Below are 21,657 nucleotides of genomic sequence, written 5' to 3'. Positions count from 1 at the left end.
CACCGGCTCCAACGGGTGGGCGTCCACGGAGCAGGGAACGTCTGTGCTAGAGGCCAAGTCAATGGTTCTTCGGGTTGTGGCTGAAGGTGGGGATAGGCTGTGGAGGGCTAGGGAGGAGCGTGCTCGGTTCTTCCTCCTTAGGAGGAAGACAGAGCTGCCTTCATCTTCAGGCTGATCTCCTTGCTTCACTCTTGCCTCCCTGTTCCACATCAACACAGCCACCAGGGCAGGCCTCTGCGCACACTCTCCCGGGCTTCCCGCTCACTCGGGGTGCAGGCAAAGGCCTTCAAGCCCACTGGCCCCGCGGGATGTGCCCCCACTGCCCACCCCGCCACGCTCTCTAGCCGTGCCCTGGAAATCCCCCGCTGCCTCTCCAGATGGACCCTCTGCTGTCCCAGCTCTGAGCCCTGAACTGATGCAACATCACCTGGGCTCCCTTATCCCAAGTCCAATGGGAAGCACTGGCAGGAGAGGAAGGCAATTAGGACATATCATGCCCCCACCAGCCCCCTCCTACCTGCAGGCCGCTGTGGTCCAGGCCAGGGAGCGGTAGCGATGCTGCCTTCTGAAGGTGATGACTCTGGTCAGGTTCAGGTCCCTGACCACCCACCCCTTTCCCTTCGAGGCTTACAGGCAGGAAAGCTTCCTGCTGCTGCTCCTCCTCATGCTCCCCCACCCCCTGTCCACAACTTTTGTGAATATTCCCATCATTCAACACGCTTCAATTACCCTTTCAGCTGAAGCTCCCTCGCTGGAACTCACGTCACTGGCAGTGCACCATCTGTTTTCTGTTGGGTTCCTGCCTGAGACAGACCTCATCTACTCGATCCCCTTCCCCCACTTCTCTCCAGCCACACTGCCTCCTTTCTGCTCCTCACACCCATCAGGCCTGCTCTGCCTCAGTGCCTTTGCACGTGCTGTTTCCTCTTCCCAGAATACTCTTCTCTCGGATACACATATGACCACTTCTTTCATCTTCATCAGATCTCTTCTCAAATGTCACTTCTCATTGTGCCTTTCCTGGACATCATATCTAAAATGTCAACCCCCCCCAACACACACACACACACACACACACACACACACACACACACACACACTTTCTATACTCCTTGCCTTAGCAATGGTCATTCTTTAACATAGATGTCTTACTAGTTGTTTATGTTTATTGCCAGCTTCCTCCAACAAATAAAAGTTCCTTTCTGGAAGGGAACTTTATTTGTTGTGTTTACTGCTATACCTCTGGGGCCTGGAACAATATCTAAGTGCTCAGTAAACATTTGTTCAGTGACATGTGAATTGATCCTTTTCGTGGATGGGTAAAACAAGGCCCAGGGAAGAAGAGTGACTTGCCCAGGGCTTCCTGGTAGAGATTCAGATGGTGACTAGATCCTCACTCTGCCTCCCAGTCCAGAGCCAGTCCAAGTTCCAGGAAACCTGTGTTTACTTGGATGCCCGCTGCTTAGTAGCGCAGTATCCGGAGACAGGATTCTGTGCTGTGGGCCCGGGGGACTCGGGACACTGAGCAGGAAGCAGGGAAGTTGTCAGCACTGCTTTGCTGCTGCCGATGGGGCAAGGAGAATAAATAAATAAAGCTCAGCCAGAGCCTGGTGGGCTCTGACCTTTGAGGAAATGTCCCCCCAGCTCGGGAAGGCTTCCTGCCAGGTAGACTGCCCTCCTCTCCGACCCAGGGCGCTGACAGACTGAGTGGCCCAGGATTCAGGGGGCTCAGCTCTCCTGCTCTGTACCCTAGAGGCACTGGGTACCCACAGGGAGCTGCTTGGGATGGGATTTGGAAAGGGTGGTTCATTCAGCTTTCATTCATTCATTTATTCAAATTCATTCTAAAACATTTGTTAAGCCTTTGCTGTATAGGTCAGGCACTGTGCTCTTCGCTGGAGAAACAGCACAAGGACAAATGATTTGCCTGCCCTTCAAGTATCCCCTTCGAGCAGGAAGGATGAACATTGATAGCAATGAAGTGGGGGGAATGCCTGTCCAGGGAGTGTCAGGTGCTTTGGGGGCATTAGGCAGGAGCTGCCCCGTGCATGCCCCGGGGAAGTGCTCTGAGGAAGGAGCCTCTGCAGCAGGTGAAATGGGGGTGTGAACCAGAGGGTGGAAAGAGGGTCCCAGGCAGAGGCAGAGCAAGGAAGAAGAGCTCAGCACAAATGAGGGTCTGAATGAGGTTCTGTGGGGGGGGATGACAAAGAGTGAAAACAGATAGGGGGTGGGGCGCACATGTTCCAGGCAGGGTTACCTTGGCAAAGATGATCTCTTTCCTCTCCTCCTATGACAGCTCTGACCAGGCCCCAGGGCTAAGGTTCTAGCACCCCTTCTCCTTCCCAGCTCACCGTTCAGAATTGGGGCCTCCCACACTGGCCCCCACTTTCTGTTTATGTCTGTCCTTCCCATCAATGGTGGGGTGAAGGTGGCTCGGTGGGTGGCGCCTAGGGGGATCAGAAAGAACCCACGGCCTGTCAGCTGGGCCTGCGTTTGAATCCCTGCCCCAGTTCTCCAATGTGAGACCTTTTGCAAGCGACTTTACCATCTCAAGGCCTCAGTTTCCTCATCTGTCACATGGGAATAATAATCGCTTTTCCAGAAGGATTATGGGGTGGATGTTTTCTCGATATCCTTATAATGGCTCATGGAACCTGGCATGCTAATCAACTGACCTCATCACTCATTGTTCACCCTGGCCTCTGCTCCTCCTCACATATGCACGGGTCCTTTGTACCTGCTGTTCCCCCTTCCCTCATCGCTCCCCACCCCTTTTCTGCCTCATTTTCTCTATGTAATACAAACACTCTATTTGTCAGGATTCCCAGAGAAACAGAACTAATAGGATGGATACATAGATACATAGATACTTAAACACATATTTATTTTAAGGAATTGGCTCACATTGTGGAAGCTGGCAAGTCTAAAATCTTCAGGGCAGGTTGGAAACTCAAGGAAAAGGAATTCAAGTCCAAAGGCAGTCTGTAGGCAGAATTCCCTCCCTTGAGGGAAGTTGGCCTCTTTCTATTAAGACCTTCAATTTATTATATGAAGCCCTCCCTTATTCAATTGTTATGGAGCATACTCTGCTTTACTCAAAGTCTACTGGTTTAAATGTTAACCTCACCTAAAAGAGTATCTTCACAGAAACATCTAGAAGAATGTTTGACCAAATATTTGAGTACCATGACCTAGCCAAGTTGACAAAATTGGCATCACAAGTCCACCCTTGTCAATGTGGCAACCATATCCTTAAACCATATTTAATCTCCAGAAAAAAAGACAATAGGAAGGTCATGATTCCACCTAGCCTGATGCCATGATCCTGAGTATAACCGAAAGGCACTCATGCCTTCCCCGAATGCTGTTTACTCTTCTTCTGATGTCCCATAACTTACATATATATGATGTAGAGTTAATAGTACTTAAATACTATAATATACAGTCTGACATTACATGATGGCGGAGAAGAACAGAAAAAAGAAGAGAAAAAAGAAAACAAAAAATGTTGCATACCACTCACATACACATTCTTAACAAAATAAGGGAGAAATAGTCCTGACAACAAAGTCCTTGTTTCTGTAACCAGTCAGATGGTCAGAGCTGGTGTTTAAAACCCCATTCTTCCCTTACCACGTCCATATTCCCTCAGCCTCCTGAAAGCACCTCAGCTGGTGTGGTTCTGTACCCGGCAAGCCAACCCAAGCCTTGATTCCTGAGGGTCCTGGGCCATCCACGGTCCTGCCTGGATTGTGTTGTCGTTTTCACTGATGTTCGTGAGGGCGGGCGTGGTGATACTGAGATGTCCTCAGAGACCTGCTGCGCTCACACACCCTTCCTTACCGCCATTGAGGGTAGCAGTCCAGCTCCCTCGGTAGTCAGGACCAGTCACCAGCCAGCACAGTGACTCCCTTCCCTGCCTGTTGATCCAGAGTCATGAGGAGCCCAGTGGCCAGGGGGCAGACTTAACTTCCAGTTCAGTGGAATCATTGATATGTCTCTAACATTTAAAATATCAATATTTTGCTAATTCTCTTATTTATCCTCCATGTCCACCCCCAGCAGGTAAGCTCGATGAGGCAGGCTTTGGGTCTGTTTGTCCCTAGGTCCCTGGCATCTAGAGCAGGGCCTGGCGCATGGCAGGTGCTCGGTGAGCATCGCTGAGGGGGTGGGGCCTTTGCTGTAACATCCCTGTGAGAAGTGCTCATTGCCCACTTCGTACCCCAGCCTGAGAGCCCAGCCTGTCCACAGGAGCCCCAGGTCCCAACATACTCCTGACAAAGGGCCCTGCTGCCTTCCTCTCTAAAGGACGTTGCTGAGCCGTCAAGTGAACACAAGGCCTCAGTGTTCACCATCTCAGCCCTTTCAGGACTGTTTACTAGACTAATCTGGAACAATAAACCCGTCCGCACCCTCCTGGCGCCTGCCTCACTCCATCCTAGGCCCGTGTTTGAAGATGTGTTTAAATTCCGGGCTACATTCAGCAGACGCCGCAGGCCAGCTCCCGGCCGCAAGCACTGGTGAGGGGGGCCAGCGGGATGCTCAGGGGCTCTTGGTGGCAGGGCCTTTGCACACAGACGTCCAGGGGGAGCGGGCGGCTCTAGCCTTCACCTGGTGTTTGTTATTCCATGTCAAAGCCTTATCATAAACATTATCCTAGAGTGGCCACCGAGGCTCTGGGCGAGGAGGGTATGTTAGGCTAAAGTGGCCGGGAGCAGAAGGCACCAAGGCCTGGGAGCCTGTGAGCAGGGCAGGCTTGGGAATTCAGGGTGAATGGGAGAGAAGCAAGGTGGTGCTTCTACACAAGGCCTCGAGCCCCACTTAACCACCCGCTACTGGCATGGCCAGTTGGCAAATCAGTCTCTAAAATGAGATCCACGTGGGTGAAAACCACGCCCAATGAATCCGTCAATCCCAGATCCCTGCAGAGAATCGGCAGAAGGTAAATGTTTGTTCAATGAATGAATGAGCGTAGCTTCCCAGTGTCTATTGGAAGCACCAAGAATGCTCAGGATGGAGCACATTTTATTTTGAAGTCCTGGTCGGGAGGACCTGTTCTGGAGCCAGACAGACATGACTTCAAATCCAGCTCTTCCTTTACAAGCTATGTGGCCTTGGGCCTGTCCTTCCCCTCTGCTTCTTGGTGTCCTGTTTGTAATAGGGACACTATCGCTGCTGGCGGTCTCCCACAGAGAGCAGAGGGCAGCTCCGGTGAGCATTGGTAAACCAAGAGGATGGTCCTCGGTAGACTGCTAATGTGCAAGTGCACATCCCCCCCCCCCCCCCGCCCCCAGTTTTGTCACCTTTAATGAGTTAATGTCTCTTTGTTATTTGTTTGGATTTTTAAAAATCTATAGGACTAGTACTAGACCTACCTCAGAATTATGATAAAGATTAACTAAATTAATATGAGTTTAAAGGGTTCCTGATACATAATAAGTGCTCAGTAAACATTGTGATCCTAATAATGGCTTGGTGAGGACTGCTTCGTAAGTGGCAAAGGGTGGATCCGAGGTGGGAGGTTTGGGGGAAAGGGCCCAGGATTCAGGGTCGGCCTCCTTCTACCTGAAGCAGTTCCTGAATGTCTGCAATTCAACAGTGAACAGAGGGGCAGGCTTCCTGCCCTTGCAGAGCTCTTGGCCTAGACAAGCAGAGCAAAGGGGATGATCTGAAGAGGACACTTCAGTGGGATAAGTGCCAAGACCAAGGGAAGCACCAAACCCCACCCAGAGTAGGGGGAGTCTCTAGATGACAGGCTCAGGTTTCAGTCCCAGCCCACCATACTCCGCTGGATGCCTCTCAGTGATCTGGCCTCAGTTTTCTATTTGTAACAAGCTAATAATAAATACTTCCTGGCCATTTCTGGCTATTCCACAAGGCTCCAGAAAGAACATGGGTGTGGCCATGTGTGCAGGATGAACGTGGACTGTGCCAATGGACAGCTGGAAATCCTGCCCCAGAGGTCCAAAGGGACTGCATAGCACCCCGGGCTGGGTGTCAGGAGAGTGGGGTGTGAGCCCACTCCACCCCAGCTCACAGTGTGGCCTTGGGTGAGCCCCATCCTGCCCACTTTGGGCTCCTATCTCCTCTTCTCTTCTATGTGTTGAAGGCATGGGATGATCAGTGGTTCTCAAACTGGGCTCCAGGGCACCCATGCGTTCCATGGAGAAGCTTTGGGAGTCTGTGCTGCAGAGGACATTGAAATAGCAGGACTTCAGGTTCCAGCCTGCCACCCTTATGTCAATCAGGGAAGTTTCTATTTTTATCTGCTCCACATTTTGAATTCCAAGTAAGATTCCTCTGGAAAACAATAACAACAAAGAAGGGATCCCATGGCTAAAAAAGGTTTGGAAAACCACTGGACCTGATGACATCCAGGGTCCCATCCAGCTCCAATCAAGAAAAGTTAAGGTCTAACTCTGTTCTTCCAAGTGTCATTTAGCCAGCATTTAGCCAGCACTTTCTACTGCCAGAATTGTTCTTCGCCCCCTGCAGATTGTAAGTGCTTAACTCACTAGAGTACCTCCAGGCTCCGTGAGGGCCGTGTGACTGAGGAAATGACTTCGTGTGGCTAAGAAGGTCCAAGGGAGCCATTTCTCCTCCAGGCGTGTCTTGTGGGTGCCTGGGCAGATGACCTCATCACAGGCCAAGTGGTGCTCGGCCAGGCCTACGCTGAGAAGCACCAGGCAGGTGTGTGCAGCAACAGGGTGTGGTCACAGGAGGTCTGTGTGTCTCAGCCCCCAGAGGAGGAAAGCAGAGCGTTCCAGCTTGACACGGATGCTTTCATCCAAGGCATGTGCCATGTGGGAGGAAGTGCCTGTTGCCTTAGCAATGTCCTCAGCAACAGGTCCACTGCCTCCTGCGATCCATCCCCAGCCACCATGCTGCCATCAACACCCTGCACCAGGTGGCCGCAGATCGGATTGCAGGGGTAGTGGCCAGAGCCTGGAGAAGGCCCAGAGGTGGGGTGGTGGGGTCTGACCTCATCTCCAGCCAGCTCATTAAGGGGGAGCAGCCTGGGCTGCTGCATCCAAGCTCAATCCAGCTCTCCTCACCGCCAGAAACAACTGTGGGAGGGGATGGGTGGAGCTGATCTAACAAGCACAGCTTGGTCCCAATGCCCATGACAGTATTTTGGGCAGATTCTGTGTACCTATTGCATGAGCTTTTCTGTCTGGAGCCATGTAGTGACAACACTTGGTGGGTACTTCTGCCAGGTGGTTATGGTGTGCCCCAAATGCAGACAGGGTGCCAACATTCTAGGGGCTAGTTTGAGGGATTACCAAGCAGCCTTGAACTATGAAGTGACCACAGCAGCTATCAAAGTGCTAAGGAAAGGGTGGGGTAGCATGCTGTCTTTTCCAGGTCCCATGTTGAGTATTACAAACACAAAATGCGTAAGGGGCACTTCCTGTCTTCAAGAAGTTCATAGCCTATTGGGAGAGACAGCATTACATTCTCATGTTCACGCCGTAGTGGAGGAAAACATGGAGGAACATGTCGCCACAACTGTGCTGTGTGACGACGGCGGTGAGTGTTTGCTCAGCTATCTGGGCCCAGTTGCAAGTGGGCTCTGCTGGGCTTGCTTGCATGTCTGTTGGCTGGGTGAGGATGGTCTTGGTGGGACAACTGAAGCAATGTGGCTCTGCCCTCCATGTCTCACCCCCCGCAGACTAGCCTGGGCCGCCTTCCGGGCAGTAGTGGAGGAGTAAGAGGCAGCAGAAGCACATTAGAGCTTTTCAGGCCGCTACTTGAACTAGTTACTAACATACCATTGGCTATAGGGCAAGTCCAGAATCAGAATGGGAGGGAGCTACTGAGTTCTGGGGACAAGGGCATGGATTCAAGGAGACCTTGAGAGTCCCATGGGGGGGGGGGGGCGGGGGGGGGGCGGGGAGGCTCAGAGAAGTTTCGTGGAGGAGATATCTGAGCTGAGCCTATACAGCCAAGTCTGAATTTGCAAGTGGAGAATAGAGGTGGAATGCACAGGAAATAGCATGTACAGGGCACAGAGATGACTGCATAGTTGAGCACTTGAGGACACAAGGGCTGGGTAGAAAACATAGTCATTGACCACAGCAGGGTCCAGGTTACTGCCTTGCAGACTCTCTTGAAGAGCTAGGCCTTTATGTGAGGGCAGGAGACACCCAGGAAAGTTTTGAGCAAGAAAGAGGAGACCATCAGATTTGTGCTTTTAAAAGATGACGGTGGCAGAAGAAAATGGGCTAGATGGGAGGGGAGGGGAGGGGAGGGGAGGGGAGGGGAGGGCATGGGATGGGAGGGGAGGGGAGGGGAAGGGTTTGTATGGACAGCATGGGAGTGGCTAATGCAGTGGACCCAGTGAGAGATGCCTGGGCCTGAATTGGTGTGTATCAAGAGGCTGGGGGACTGTCATCCCACACACTGCAAACAGAATAAGCAGGGCCTGAGGACTGATGGGCCAGGTAGCCCAAGATCACCTCCTGATGTTTTGCACAAGACATGCAACAAGTTTTTCCCTATATCTGTGCCAAATAACTTAAATAATGTCTGGCTCCTCCTATTTGTTGGCCAAGGGAGTCGGGGATACAGTCACTGTGTGAAACTGAGCAAGTCCCTTCCCCTCATGGGTCTCCATTTCCCATCTAAAAGGGGACCTTTTAGATCATGTCTCAGGGCTCTCAGACCTCAGATGGGCCACGTTCCATTAGACCCCTGGTCCTCAAACACCAGGAGCCATTGGGCTGTGGAGAAGTTCCAGGGAGCCTGTTAAAACCCACATCCTGGCTCCACCTTAGATTCCAATTCCAGGGGTGGGAGCTGGGCATCTGATATTCGGTAGCACTCCAAGTGGTCCCGGTGCCTGGCAGGTTTGCCTGGGTAACAGCGATGTCCCCAGGGCCCAGCATAGAGGCCCTTGAGGAAACACGTGTGAATGTGTCTGACCTGGGGGGCATGGGTCAGCTCTGGGGGCCCAGCTCCTAGGCCTTTGCCTGGTGTAAGGATGGCTTCTGGAGCAGGTGGCATTTGGGTTAGGCCTTGATATCTAAGCTTGTTTTAGTCATTTGTTTGTTTGCTTTGTTTGGGAGGTGCTCCCGAGTACAAAGTGAGTCTGTGCCCATTCTAGAACTTTCCTAAACACAGGAAAAGAAGAGCCCAAAGGAAAACTTACCCATCATTCCAAAACCCAGACACAATTAGGGTTCTCATTTTGTCACATCATTAGATAAGATGTTAATACTCAACCATGGTCAGTGTGGCGCAGTTGGTTGAGCATCGTCCGATGCATCGAGAGGTGGTCAGGGCACATGCCCGGGTTGCTGGCTGCTTGATCTTGGTGGGGGGCATGCAGGAGGCGGCAGATCAATGCCCCCCCCCACCCCCGCCTCACTTTCTCTTCCCCTCTCTCTAGAATCAATTTTTAAAAAACATTTTTTTAAAAAAAGATGTTAATATTTTTCGCAGGAGTGGGGACGGTGTGGGCAGAGGGCTGGGGACGGGAGCAGGCTGCACGTGTTCAGAGGCCGGTGAGTAAGGAGCGGGAAATGTGGAAACGCTCAGACTGCGCCAGCTGGTGCCGGCCCCACACACCTTCTCTGTTTCAGGGCCTGTTGCCCCAAAGTCCAGAGGGAGCACCGCCAGTCCTGGAGGTGTCGGGGACCTCAGCCAGGTCCCTGAGCACAGCGCTTATTTCTCTTTCTTCCCTCTGCCCAGGTGCTGTTTGCCCTGAACCAGACCCTGCTGCAGCACGAGAGTGTGCGGGCTGGGAGCCTGCAGGCGCCCTACACCACGGAGGACCTCATCAAGCACTACAACTGCGGGGACCTCAATGCCGTCATCTTCAACCACGACACGTCACAGGTGAGGTTCCCCTCCTCCAGCCCTGACAGCCTCTGCATCACTAGTTCCCAAGGCCAGGCCCATGTGAACCCGCCTGGCATTTATTAGACACCTACTGTGTGCCAAGCACAATCTTTTCTCCAACCATGGTAAGCAGGAGCTATTGGGATCCCCATTCTATGGGGAAACTGAGGCTCAAAGAGGGGAGGAGACTTGCCCAAGGCCACACCACTCATTATCTGTTGGGTTATCAGGTTATGAAGAGCAGTATTTGAGCCTAATGTGTGTAGACCCGGGAAGCTTAGCCTGGAAGAACAGGGTGTCCAGTTCAGCATGTAGTGAAATTAAAGCCCAGGGAGAGAAAGCCCACAGTTACTCAGACTCAGAGCGTGGGCTGGAGTCTAGCCCAGAGCATTCTACCTTGTTTTAAAGCCTAAAGGAAAAACCACCCATAGGCTGGGCAGACAGTGGGTGGGACCTCGAGAGGCTGAGCATGGCTCTACCAGGAGAAGGGTGAGAGTTTACATTGGAGGCACAGCTGGGGCCTAGTCTGTGTCATTCTGCCCGTGCACCACCCCACTGGAGCCAGCGCTCCTGAGAGCAAGGGCGTGGTGCTCATCTCTCGGTCCCAGTGCCAGCACAGGGCCTGGCACAAGCGTGCATCGGTGAGCAACTGGTGCATGAACGACTGTAGTAAGACACACATTGTGCATGGTTTGGTGTAGAGAAGGAGGGAGAAGGGATCCAGAGACCTGGCCACAGGAGGCTCAGATTCTGAGAGCTCTGACTATCATGGTGAAGAAGGAAGGAGGAGAGAACTGTGATACCACTAGGCTCATAGGCATCCCACCAGCCATTCCCTTTGTGACAGAGCCCTGCCCTGCGTCCTCTGTTAGGGAGAGGCTGGTGGGCCCTGAGCAGACAGAGCTGTGTTGCAGAGGGGACCTGGTCACCACCTGAGATGTCCAGGCTATGGTGTGGCCGGGCTGGGGGGAGGGGCATGCAGGACAGAGCCTCACCAGGCTGTGGCTGACACTAAGCTGAGGGAGGGGGGACTGGGGTGGCCTCAGGAGATGGCAAGCTCAGATTTTCTGTGATCTATCTCTGGCGGGTGGGCTGCCTATGTCATTGTAGGGATTAAGTAAGATCAGTTTTGGAAAATGCATAGCACAGTGCATGACACAAAAGAAGTCACAACTAAATGTCAGCTTCGTACGACTAGCCTGGGGCATGGAGCTGTGATGGCAGAGGCCACAGTAAGCGTAGCTTAGGCAGGGGCAGAGACGGAGCTGACGAAGAGATGGCCTTCAGAGCCTTCAGAGAACCAGGAAGGCCTCCTCTGCTTGCTGACCAAGAGTGTGCATGTGCGGAAAAGCGAATCTCCATTCAGTCCTTAGGAAGCTAAAGAACATTTAACAAGGACAAGAGTCAGCAAGTTGAACGTCAAAGCTGCAAAGGAGTTGGCTGAGGCACCCAAGTTCCCTGGGCTGCCCAGTGGCTGCCAACAGTCTCTGCCTGTTTCATGCTGATGAGCCTTTGCTCAATGCCAAGGGTGGGTCCTGTGGGTCCTGTGTTGAGCCTGGGTGTGGATGGGAGCAAATTAATGATGTCATTAGACTTTTTGGAAGATCCTAAATCTTCTGTGACAAATTTAAGTGCAGGACACATGATAAGATATTAAAGAGGATACGTCAGACCCCCAGGGCGCTAGAGCAATGGGTCTGAGATGGGGGGTGGGGGGGTGAGACTGTGCGTGTGACCTCAGTGTGGGCTCCCCTGACCCATGACCCGGATGGGGTCAGGTCTGACAGTTGAGTGCTGTCTTCATGCATCAGAGGCCCCAATGGCCTCATCCTTTTTCTTCACCCCATTCATCCAACAGACACCTTCTGAGAACTCCCACTGGTCCAACGCTATATCGAGCTAGGGGGCCATAGAGCATCCTCAGACTGGGTCTGTTGCCATGGGTGGAGCTTGCAGCCCAGTGGGGAGTCAGACTTGCCCATGAGAACACTGTGGGATCTGTGTCTGAGAGGATGTCGAGGGGTTGGGGAGCCACAGGAGGCAACTAACAAAGTGAACATGTCTTGGTTTTTTCCAGGATATTCCAGGTACATGGTTAGGGAAGACTGCCCCACACCTGGTAGTTATTCTGACTCTTAATTATATATGAGCTTTCACTCCCAAAAGTGTCTGCGTATGGACAATAAAAATATTACCTTCATGTTACCAATTTCGAAACTGAGTCTCAGAGAGGTCAAGTCACTTGCTAGTTATAGAGCCGCCCAGCAGGAAAGTGACAGAAGAGGGATCCAGCCCAAGTTGTCCTGGCTATCTGACTTCTGGACCCATATTCATATCACCATAACTCTACTGCCTCTCAGCTCATTCAACCATCCACTCATTCACTGTATGAACAAATATGTGTGTGTTGGTACAACAGTGTCTTACATTCTTTCCCATGTTCAAGGAATGAAGAGAAGCCTGAGAGGGCCATGCTTCCAGAAATAACCCCTCTGGGTCCCAGCTCTCTGTATTCCCCTCCACTTGGAAGCCTGCAGGGTTGCCTTTCTTGTGGCTGCAGCAAATCTAAGTGTGGCCTGTGCTGTCAGGGCTGCCAATCATCCCTTCCACAGTAGGGGATGTAGTAAGAACTCCATTTCTTTATTTATCCATTTGCCCAAAAGCCTGTGGGCACCAGCCTATGGGACACTGGCATGGCTGCTACCTACAATTCTATAGGAGACACCAGCCATAGCATTGTCCTGCTCAGCCTAGAACAACAAGCCAGGCCTTTCTGGCAAAGCAGCCCCTCCCCTCTCGCCCTGAGGAGCACACTGGTCCTTGGCCAGCAGATATCAGAGACAGATGTTCGGCCTTCTCCAAGTCCCTCAGGGTTCAGCCTCTCTTGATGCCTTCATTCTCCTCAGAAAGAGTGTTGACAACTCGTCAGTGGCTCTAGAAGCCATGTGGCTGGGCCACATGATTCTTCTGGGGGCTAAAACCTGCAGGAAATTAGTCTTCTGGTGCCAGACTCTCCATCTAGCTAGTCCATCAGTCAGCTGGGCTCGTGGCCTGTGCTTTAGGCCTGGGTTAGTGAAGACAGAGAAATGGAAGAAGAGACACCAGGAGGAAGACATGCCGTGAGCAACAGCGTGGAGGTTGACAGGTGTGGGAAAGGGAAAGTCTGTTCTCTTTCCTCCATGGCCATGGCGTCCTCTAAGTCACACCAACATGTTGCAGGCCACGGTGCAGGACACCTGGACCCGCCACCCAAATGGAAAGACAGCTTGCTGGGAATGGAAGAATGCAGCAGAAGGCCATGTGGTCAGGAAGGACAGCACAGCTCTATGTTCAAAGTTCCAGAACCCTTTTCTGGACACCTCTTCTGTTCCAGGCATTGATAAAGGCTCTGCCCCTGAACTCAAGTTGCTCTCTGCCTAGTTCAAGAACATGTCAGTGATGCTGGCCCCAGGTCACGTGGCTGGGTGTGGACAGTGGGCCCAGAGCTGAGAAATCGTGATAGTTCCAGGCCAGGTTGCTAAACAGGCCACCATTATGGGAGAAAGCCATGTCTTAGAATTGAAGTTTCTAAGAAGGATGGAGGAGTTTGGTTATGTCCCAGGAAGTGATGGAGCTGGGGGTGGAGAGATAGTGGTGGCAATAGACAGTGGCCAACCAAGGCTCAGGCATTGGGAAAACCCAAGTTAGGACCCCTGCTCTCATCTCTGCAGGGTGGAGTGGGCTGAACGTGGCTCATAGAGCAGCCGTCATCTCATGTAACCCCCAGAAAACATTGTCAGCCCCATCTTACAAATGAGGAAACTGAGGCTCAGGCGAGTTAAGTAACTTGGCCAAAGTCACACAGTGTCAGAACAGGGCCTAAAGCCCATACCCTATGGCCTTTCTGCTACACCAGGCAGCTCAGCTGACCATCCACACCTGCTTGCTGAACAGAATTTCCCGGATGTGCCAGTGCCAGGCTGCCGAAGGGAGGGCAGTGAAGCAGCTGAGCTCGGGCCGCCTCCCGGGACCTCAGTGCCTGGAAGCTGAGGTTCAACAAGGCAGAGACACGGAAGGGTACATGTGGGAGGGCAGCAGTCTGGACTCTTTTCCTGGCTCAGCCTCTTTGCTAGCTATGTGCCTTTGCACATGTCTCTGGACCTTTCCATTCTTGCTTTCTTCACTTATAAAGCTGGAATAACCACACTCATCTCAAAGGGTTTGGGAACTGATGAAAAACATATAGCCCACTGTGGGGACATAAGAAAGGTAAGTTGCTCGCCCACCTGGGCTGTGTGTGTGTTTGAAGCCCACCTTGCTCCAGAAAGAACTGAAGGCAGCCTCTGTCTTACCTTTACAGCTGCCCAACTTTATCAACACGACACTCCCGCCGCACGAGCAGGTGACAGCCCAGGAGATCGACAGCTACTTCCGCCAGGAGCTCATCTACAAGCGGAACGAGCGCATGGGGAGGAGGGTCATGGCGCTGCTTCAGGAGAACGAAGACAAGATCTGCTTCTTTGCCTTCGGAGCAGGTTTGGGCCGGAGTGGGGAAGGGATTATTTTCAGAATTCCTAAGGGCTGGGAGATTTGCTAAACCCTTTCCTGATCTCTGCTTCATAAAGGGAAAAGCTGAGGCCCGCAATGGGGCAGGGAAAGCTACAATGTGCTTAGCAGAGCTGGGACCCAAAGTGGTTCTCATCCTTCTAGTCAAGAGTTTTTTCATTATAGTCCCCGTGGTAAAGGGGGTGGCCCCGGCCAAGGCCAGGACAGCTTCTGTGGCCCCTTTATGTCCCAGGAGGCCATGTCGAGAGCCCAGAACTGAGCTAGCTCCCACTACCCAGTCCAGCCTTGGATCCCCCACCTCCAGCAGAGCCAGGACCATGTGACCTAGTGAGCAGAGGTGGGCTCTGGTATGCCCCAGTCCTGCCTCCAGATCTCAGCCCCAGCCCCGTCCAGGCTGCATGACCTCTGGATGGTAATTTTTCAGAGGCTCAAGTCCTCCTTTATGAGTTATAGCAATAACTATTCGATGAATTGAAAATATCTGTCTTGGAAAAGAGTTATAGAAATTAGTGACAACATTTAAATAGCCTGGCATATACTAGTAGTAAGAACTCACAGTGGTGGCTACCATTATCATGATCATTATCATGATCATCATCATGACAATTACGACAAGATGTATTATCCCAATGTGGACCATGAACTGGATGCTTCGTCTGGGGGCTCTGGCCTCTTTGTGCAAAGCGAAGTCCCAATGTCCAGATGCAGGGCTTGCTCAGCGTCTCTCCCTGTTCCTTCCCCCCCATCCCTCTTCTTCTCCAAATTCTTTCTTCCTGTCTCTGTGCTGGCACTGCTGATGACAGTGGTGTCCACGTTGGGACCAGGAGGTTGCATTTGCCTCCTTTAGTAGTCAGCTTTTGCTCCAGAGCTACAACAAACATATATTTTTTCATGTTACCATGGTTTGGGTTGATGAAATTCATCTTCTGTTTCATGAGAATTAAGCAAGAGGCCTGGTGAGCACTCACAGCCACTGCCCTCTCACCCCTCCCTTCGCTGGACTGTTTCCCACACAGGGTCTTCCTGGGGCAGGCTGAGTTAGACCAAGTTGAGCAGTCGGTCTAACCTGGAAGGGTCCTGATTTCGTTACGGGACATGTCCACTGTTTGAGGTCCGCCTTCCCCCTGCCTCCTGCTCCTGCCATTCAATCCCATATACTTGAAGGGCAAGAGCTAGGGTGCGTCTGTCTGTGCCTGTGTTCCCTCCTCTGCAGCCCTCAGCACATGGATGAGGAGAGGCACATGATGGCCTCAGACACATAGGACCTCTGGGACAGTCTCTTTAAGGCCACGAACTCTGTCTGGGTGCCTCTGTGGTTTCATCTCAGGCCTTCCCATATCATTGGGCCCTGGGGACCTAAGTCAGTCCTACTCATGTTATCCATCCTCTGTCCATCCTCAAAGAAGGCACAGGGCCCCCAAGGCTGCGGGAGGAAGGACGGGAGGGTCTGTGCCACTGGAGATATGCCTAGCCACCTCCCACGTGTGTGTCTGCCCATGCATAGGTCTCCCAGAACCAGTTTCATTGGCTGTCCCAAGAAATAGCTTGGGAGACAGAAACATAATTATAAGACACCCACCCAATGCTAGCCCAACCTTGCCAGGTGTCTGAGCCAGGCCCCTGCTGTGGTTCTGCCACAGGCTAACCTCAGAAGCCAGTGGAGGCCCTGAAGGCACCAGGCTCTGGAGCACTGGGGAGGGGCCATGCAAGCTAAGAAAGGAGGTGGGTAGTGGCACTTGTGCCTGCCCTTCCACCCAGTGCCAGCCCCTCCCCTCCAACTCCCTACACCCCGCCCAGTGCCTATTCAGACCTTTCCAGTGCTGATGGCAGACTGGCCCCTCCTCTGTGCTGCTCCACAGGGGGAGTTGGGCCAAAGGGTCAGGGCTTTGGAGTCAGGATGCCTGGGTGTAAAGTGTGGCTCTACCTCTGTCCGCTAAGTGAGCCTGGGAAAGCCATCTCACCTCCATGGGCCTCAGCCTCTCCTTTGTAAAATGGGGATAATATGCCCGTCTCATATGATTATGTTGGATACACTCATTTTAGATCACAGGGCTAAAACTCTGCACCAGGGTGGAGGGGTTCTTATAATAAAACCCCTACTGTGTGTCAGCCATCAGTGTATCCTCTTGGATTACATTGCCTTTGATCTTCACAGTAACACCACAAGATGGGTGTTAATACACACATTTTCCAGATGAAAACCAAGGCCCGGAAAGGGTGAGTGGCTTCCACAAGGCCATTTCTCCTGTGCAGGTGCCCTCGCCTGGACACTTCCAGAAATGCTGACCATTTTGTGGGGAGGTTGTCTTTTTAGCTGGTGCACCTCACAAAAGAATACTCTCCTCATGTCTGTGATGTTTCTATTTGGCCTTCTCTGGAGGCCAGCAGAAGAACCCTTCAGCAGGTTCAGGGGTAGTTGGGCGGCAGACATGTGTGCAAACTCTGAGCAGGCCTGGGTGATGTCTGGGGGCCTGGATGGAAGCCCTGCCTCTCGGGGAGGTAGCTGTGATGAGTGTGCAAATCAATGTTCTGGAAGGAACCAGGATGCTGCTGTGGAGGAGTGAGCCAGCCCTGGGGAGGGGAGGTCAGATTCTTGACTGCCAGGGTCCTGCAGAGGGACAAGCTGACCCTGAAGGGCCCCCGAAGATCTTAGGTGGGTTTTTGGATTTCCTCTGATCTGCAAATAACTGAGAAAAATAAGTACAAGTTGGGTAATTTTTTATTAGCAAAGTTTATGCAATTTGCTGGCTTATCTTTTAGTCTGAAATGATCTTTTTTTTCTGCTGTGTTTGAAGTTTAACTGTTCTTTTGAAAAAATAATGGTGATATAAGACAAATGGGGCTTTTCAAGTGCTTACTTGGCAAAATAAAAAGTTAGTTACTGTATTATCCCACCCACCTTCTCTGCAGATAGGAGAGAACTGAGCATATTTAACACATGCTGGAAAAACTAGAATTAGAGGGAGGGTGATACAGGAGAGAGAGTGGGAACAAATGACTGGCCCAGGGCTCTGAGAAGGCAGGAGGGGCGTGACCAGAGCTCAGACAGAGGGTGTGGCCTTCAGGAGAGGAGACCATCCTCCCCCTGTAATCAAAGGGAAGGAGGGAGCAGGCCAGCAGGCTAGAAGGCAAGAGAGGTCTCAACTGATGGCTTCTCACAAGAGCTCCACTCTGTAAAGTAAAATGTGAAGTAATCTGCAGAGAAAAGGGAGGAAGATGGGAGATTCTTGGTGTGAAGAGAAGAGAACATTTGCGACAAATTCGAGATTGGCCACAAGAACTGACACGGACCAGAAGTTAAATAGATTTCATAGCATGGGCCAACTGTGATTGATTGGTAGTGGCTGCCTGGAGTGGGAAGATGTAAAGTGGGATGATAACACACATCAGAGCTCAGCAGAGAAGAGGCCCTGATTGATTAGTGATGCCTGCTGTGGATCAGGATTAGGGCACATGCCTGTCACATACCTGCTCTGTCTGCCAAGAACACAGACGATGCTGACTGGCAATGAGGACCCATGAACCTGCAGTGATCTCAAGACACAGGTTGTAAGATTTCCTACAGCAACACTGAACAGCTGGGGTGCACATGAGGATGCTGCCCTCCAGGCCGCTTCCTGAATTTATCCTAGTACCCCCTGCTCAGTGAGCATCCACTGTACATGAACTACTCCAGGGCAGGCACACACCTCCTCAGGATTGCCAACACCTAGGAATGTGCTATAAAGACATCCAGGACCAAATCACCCAAAACCAAGTTCATTCCATTCAGTCACATGGCATCTGCTGGACCCCAGGCCTCGGGGAGTGGGGACGGGGGTGTCTCAGTCCCACGCAGTAGACAAAAATGACAATTTTGTCCCTAGCTCCAGGGAACTGGGCTTTCTCGGGACGTGTTTACTTGTGCAACCATCCTGCATCCTGGAACAGCATGAGTAATGTCAGAACTGGCAGTGCTGGGCTGGAGACATAGCCAGACTCAAGGGAGACCTCTAGGGTCATTCATGTCGAACTCTGAGAGCCAGAGGTTACCACAGGTTACCGCACATTCTGTAACCCTCTGTAATCTGAAAATAATTCTAACTTCTGACATTGCAAAGTCCTTTGACCCAAGCATCCTATTGTTTTAGGACCATGTGGTTCTAATATCCCATCGTCTATCAGCATAGCATTCTAACATTATGGCCTAGTTTGCTTCAATCCCTCTTGGATTCCTTTGGAGGAGTGTGGAGCTAAGAGCCTTCCAGGACCTGGAACTTCCTTCTTGTCGGGCTACTGGCACCTGCCCCCACAGGAAGCAGAGGTCCTGGCAGAAAGCAGGATAAAAGGCAGGCCGTTTGAGCTTGAGAGACAGAGGGGCTGTAGCTGCTACCCCGAGCACCCCCACAGCCAGCACGCCCAGTCTCCAGGCCGGCGCCAGACAGGGTGAGGACTAACATCCCTTCTAGCCCCAACATTCAGCAATTCCACACATACCTGACAGGTTTGAGTGAAAGGAGGCAGAGTGAGGAGGTGAGACCACTTGAAGTTTCCTGGATGCAGGTCCAGCTACTTCTGAATTCTTTCATCATCCCATCGTCCTCAGGACAAGACTCACACCCACTTCCTTCCCCCCTTGCTCTTTACTCAGTGGCCTCAGGAACAGAAGGAAGCCCTTCAGAGCTCATGATTGGATACAGAAGAGCAGTCATGGCCCATGTAGGGTCTTTTCAACCTTAGAAACAAAGAGGCAGTGCACGCCAGCTGCTTTCTCCCCTCTCAGGCAAACACCCCTGGCCAGCCGCACTCCCCAGGCTGGAGCGCAGGCCCACAGTGTCTGGAAGTGTCTCAGAATTTCAGACATGCTTCACAGGACCCTGTGCCCCACCATGTGCACATCTGGCAGATGGCATATCTACTCTGGGCTGCAGTCCTTGGCCAGAGTCGCTGTTCCTGTGCAGGGCATCCAACCAGCCAGAGGAACATCCCATCTGCTAGTTTGTCCCTAACAGGAGCCAGCCCTGCCCTCTGGAACAGGGGAGAGTCTAGAACAGCCGTGGGCAAACTACAGCCCGTTTGAAATGAATAAAACTAAAAAAAAAAAAAAAGACCGTACCCTTTTATGTAATGATGTTTACTTTGAATTTATATTAGTTCACACAAACACTCCATCCATGCTTTTGTTCCGGCCCTCCCGTCCAGTTGAAGAACCCATTGTGGCCCTCGCGTCACAAAGTTTGCCCACCCCTGGTCTAGAAGAACGGAGGTCCTCACGCCAGGCTTGAGTTCCAAGGCTGTGCCGTCAGTGAGCAGGATGGGTGAAATGCCAGCCGTAGGTCCAGCGCTCTATTGAGCCCGTGTGGGCGAGGCAGGAGGGAAGAGCATGTCCTAGATTGAGAGCATGGGCTTCAGAGCCAGGCTCGGAGTTGGAAGCCCAGCACTTAGAGGAAGCAGCCTGGGCGGCCGGCTTCTCTGAGCTGCAGATTTCCCCTCTGTGACGCGAGCCGGGAGTCATGGGCTGGTGCTGGTGCAGCTCAGACCCTGGGCAGCACCATCCCTTGGTGAATGTGAGCTCTGTGTTATTATTTCAGGGTCCTGGCCCCTCCGAGCCCACGTTCCTCCAAAGACAGAACCCACACAGGAGAAAGCAAGGCCATCCCAGGAGGGGTGGGGGGATGGGGGGTGCAGAAGGGCTCTGTGACCTCTGAGGACTCAGCTGGGAGACTTACAGAGAAAGCCCACTGGTCTCAGTTCCAAGTGACAGTGAGGCTCAGGCGTGGGTAGGCCCCATCCCTGTCCACATCGTTGGCCGACAGGGAGTTCTCCTGGGGTCCTGGGTGCTGTGATTCTAGAAAGGGAGCCTCTGGCTCTTGTAGGGTGTTACCATGCCTGAGGTGAGCCCTAGACTGGGCACTGCCCCCTGCAGGCCACATGCCTGACTTGTGGGAGGTCCCAGTAAAGGCTGCTGGAGAAAGGAGAAAGCAGGGCTGGCTCCAGCCCTCAGGGTGCGTCAAACCCCCAGGGCCTGTGTCCTCACCTCTGAACCCAGTGCTGATTGAGGGAGTATCTGGTCCAAAGGCAATGGAAGGCTCAAACCCTGGGTATTTCGGAGGAACCAAGAGTGTTGGCTTGGAGGGTGGACTTGGGGAAGGAGCATACTTTTAAGAGGAAGTGCACAATTAGGACAGGTCCTGAAGGGAACCCCCAATCTAGGCAACTGCCAGACAGGTGTCAAAAGCCCAGAAGCAGCTCCAGCCTCAAGAGGGAGCCTGCCCTGTGCCCTTTTTTAAAGAATTATGTTTTCATTTATTTCAGAGAGAGGAAGGGAGAGAGAGAAACATTGATGTGGGAGGGCAACATTGATCGACTACCTCCTGCACGTCCCCTACCGGGGATCAAGCCTGCAACCCGGGCATGTGCCCTGATAGGGAATCGGATCTGTGACCTCCTGGTGCATGGGACAACGCTCAACCAACTGACCCACCTTGGTTGGACAAGAAGTGCCCTCTAGATGGACACAGTCTGTGTGTGTGTGTGAGTACAGGCAAACTCAGCTCTGCCCTTTCTGCCTACGTGACACTGTGACCGTCTGCTGGCCTCAGCGGGACTGTTGTGAGGTCAGTGAGAAAATGAATCAAAGTGTTTGGTACAGTCAAGTGCTGGGAAAATGGTAGGGGGGTTGCTTTTCTCAGTATTTCCATCCATCTTTGCATCATTAAGCGCAGAGCTGCACTGCCAGCTGAAGTCTCGGGGCTCTTCCATTTGTGACATCCTGAGTTCTAACAGTACAGTCCCCAGAGAGGAGCAAACAGTAAAGGGGACAGAATTGGGTGCCACCCAGCCAACCCCAGCTCCCTGTAGGGTGTCTGAATCCCCTCTGCACTGGCCTGACAAGCACTCATTAACTCTCTGCTTGCACACCCCCAGAGACGAGGCACTCACTCCCTGCAGAGTTGGACAGTTGCCTGGGGGAATATTCTTTGGAACCAGCTAAAACCTACCTCATTCGTTTACCCTGCCTCGATTCAGAATGCCACCACTCATACCTCCTGCCCCAACCCTTGCCATTACCCCCCTCCTCTTTCACTTTCTGTTCTAACAACCCAGAACCACTGTTGGTGGCCAGCGCACGCCACGCTCTTCTCCTTTTGTGGCCATGCATGTGCAATGCCCAATGTTAGGAAGGCCTTTCCTTCTTCCCCTCCATTGACTCGCCTGCAGTCCCTCCTCGCTGATCCCCTAGTCTGGGTCCCGCCTCTTTCCCATTCAGCCACATAGTCCCTAGAATTC

General features: G+C 52.3%; 1 protein-coding gene across 1 annotated transcript in view; it reads left to right on the top strand.

Annotated features, from left to right (window-relative positions):
• The window catches only part of TRABD2B (TraB domain containing 2B), a 198,313-nt gene that overhangs the window by 152,994 nt on the left and 23,662 nt on the right, over nucleotides 1-21,657 (top strand). Inside the window, exons 3-4 of the mRNA XM_036351374.1 lie at nucleotides 9,694-9,840; nucleotides 14,183-14,357. Coding sequence (XP_036207267.1) covers nucleotides 9,694-9,840; nucleotides 14,183-14,357 — 322 coding nt within the window. The remainder of the gene's footprint in view (nucleotides 1-9,693; nucleotides 9,841-14,182; nucleotides 14,358-21,657) is intronic.

This window comes from Myotis myotis, unplaced genomic scaffold (assembly GCF_014108235.1).
Source record: "Myotis myotis isolate mMyoMyo1 unplaced genomic scaffold, mMyoMyo1.p scaffold_m19_p_2, whole genome shotgun sequence".
Lineage (NCBI taxonomy): Eukaryota > Metazoa > Chordata > Mammalia > Chiroptera > Vespertilionidae > Myotis > Myotis myotis.
This window is presented reverse-complemented; position numbering and strand designations above follow the sequence as displayed.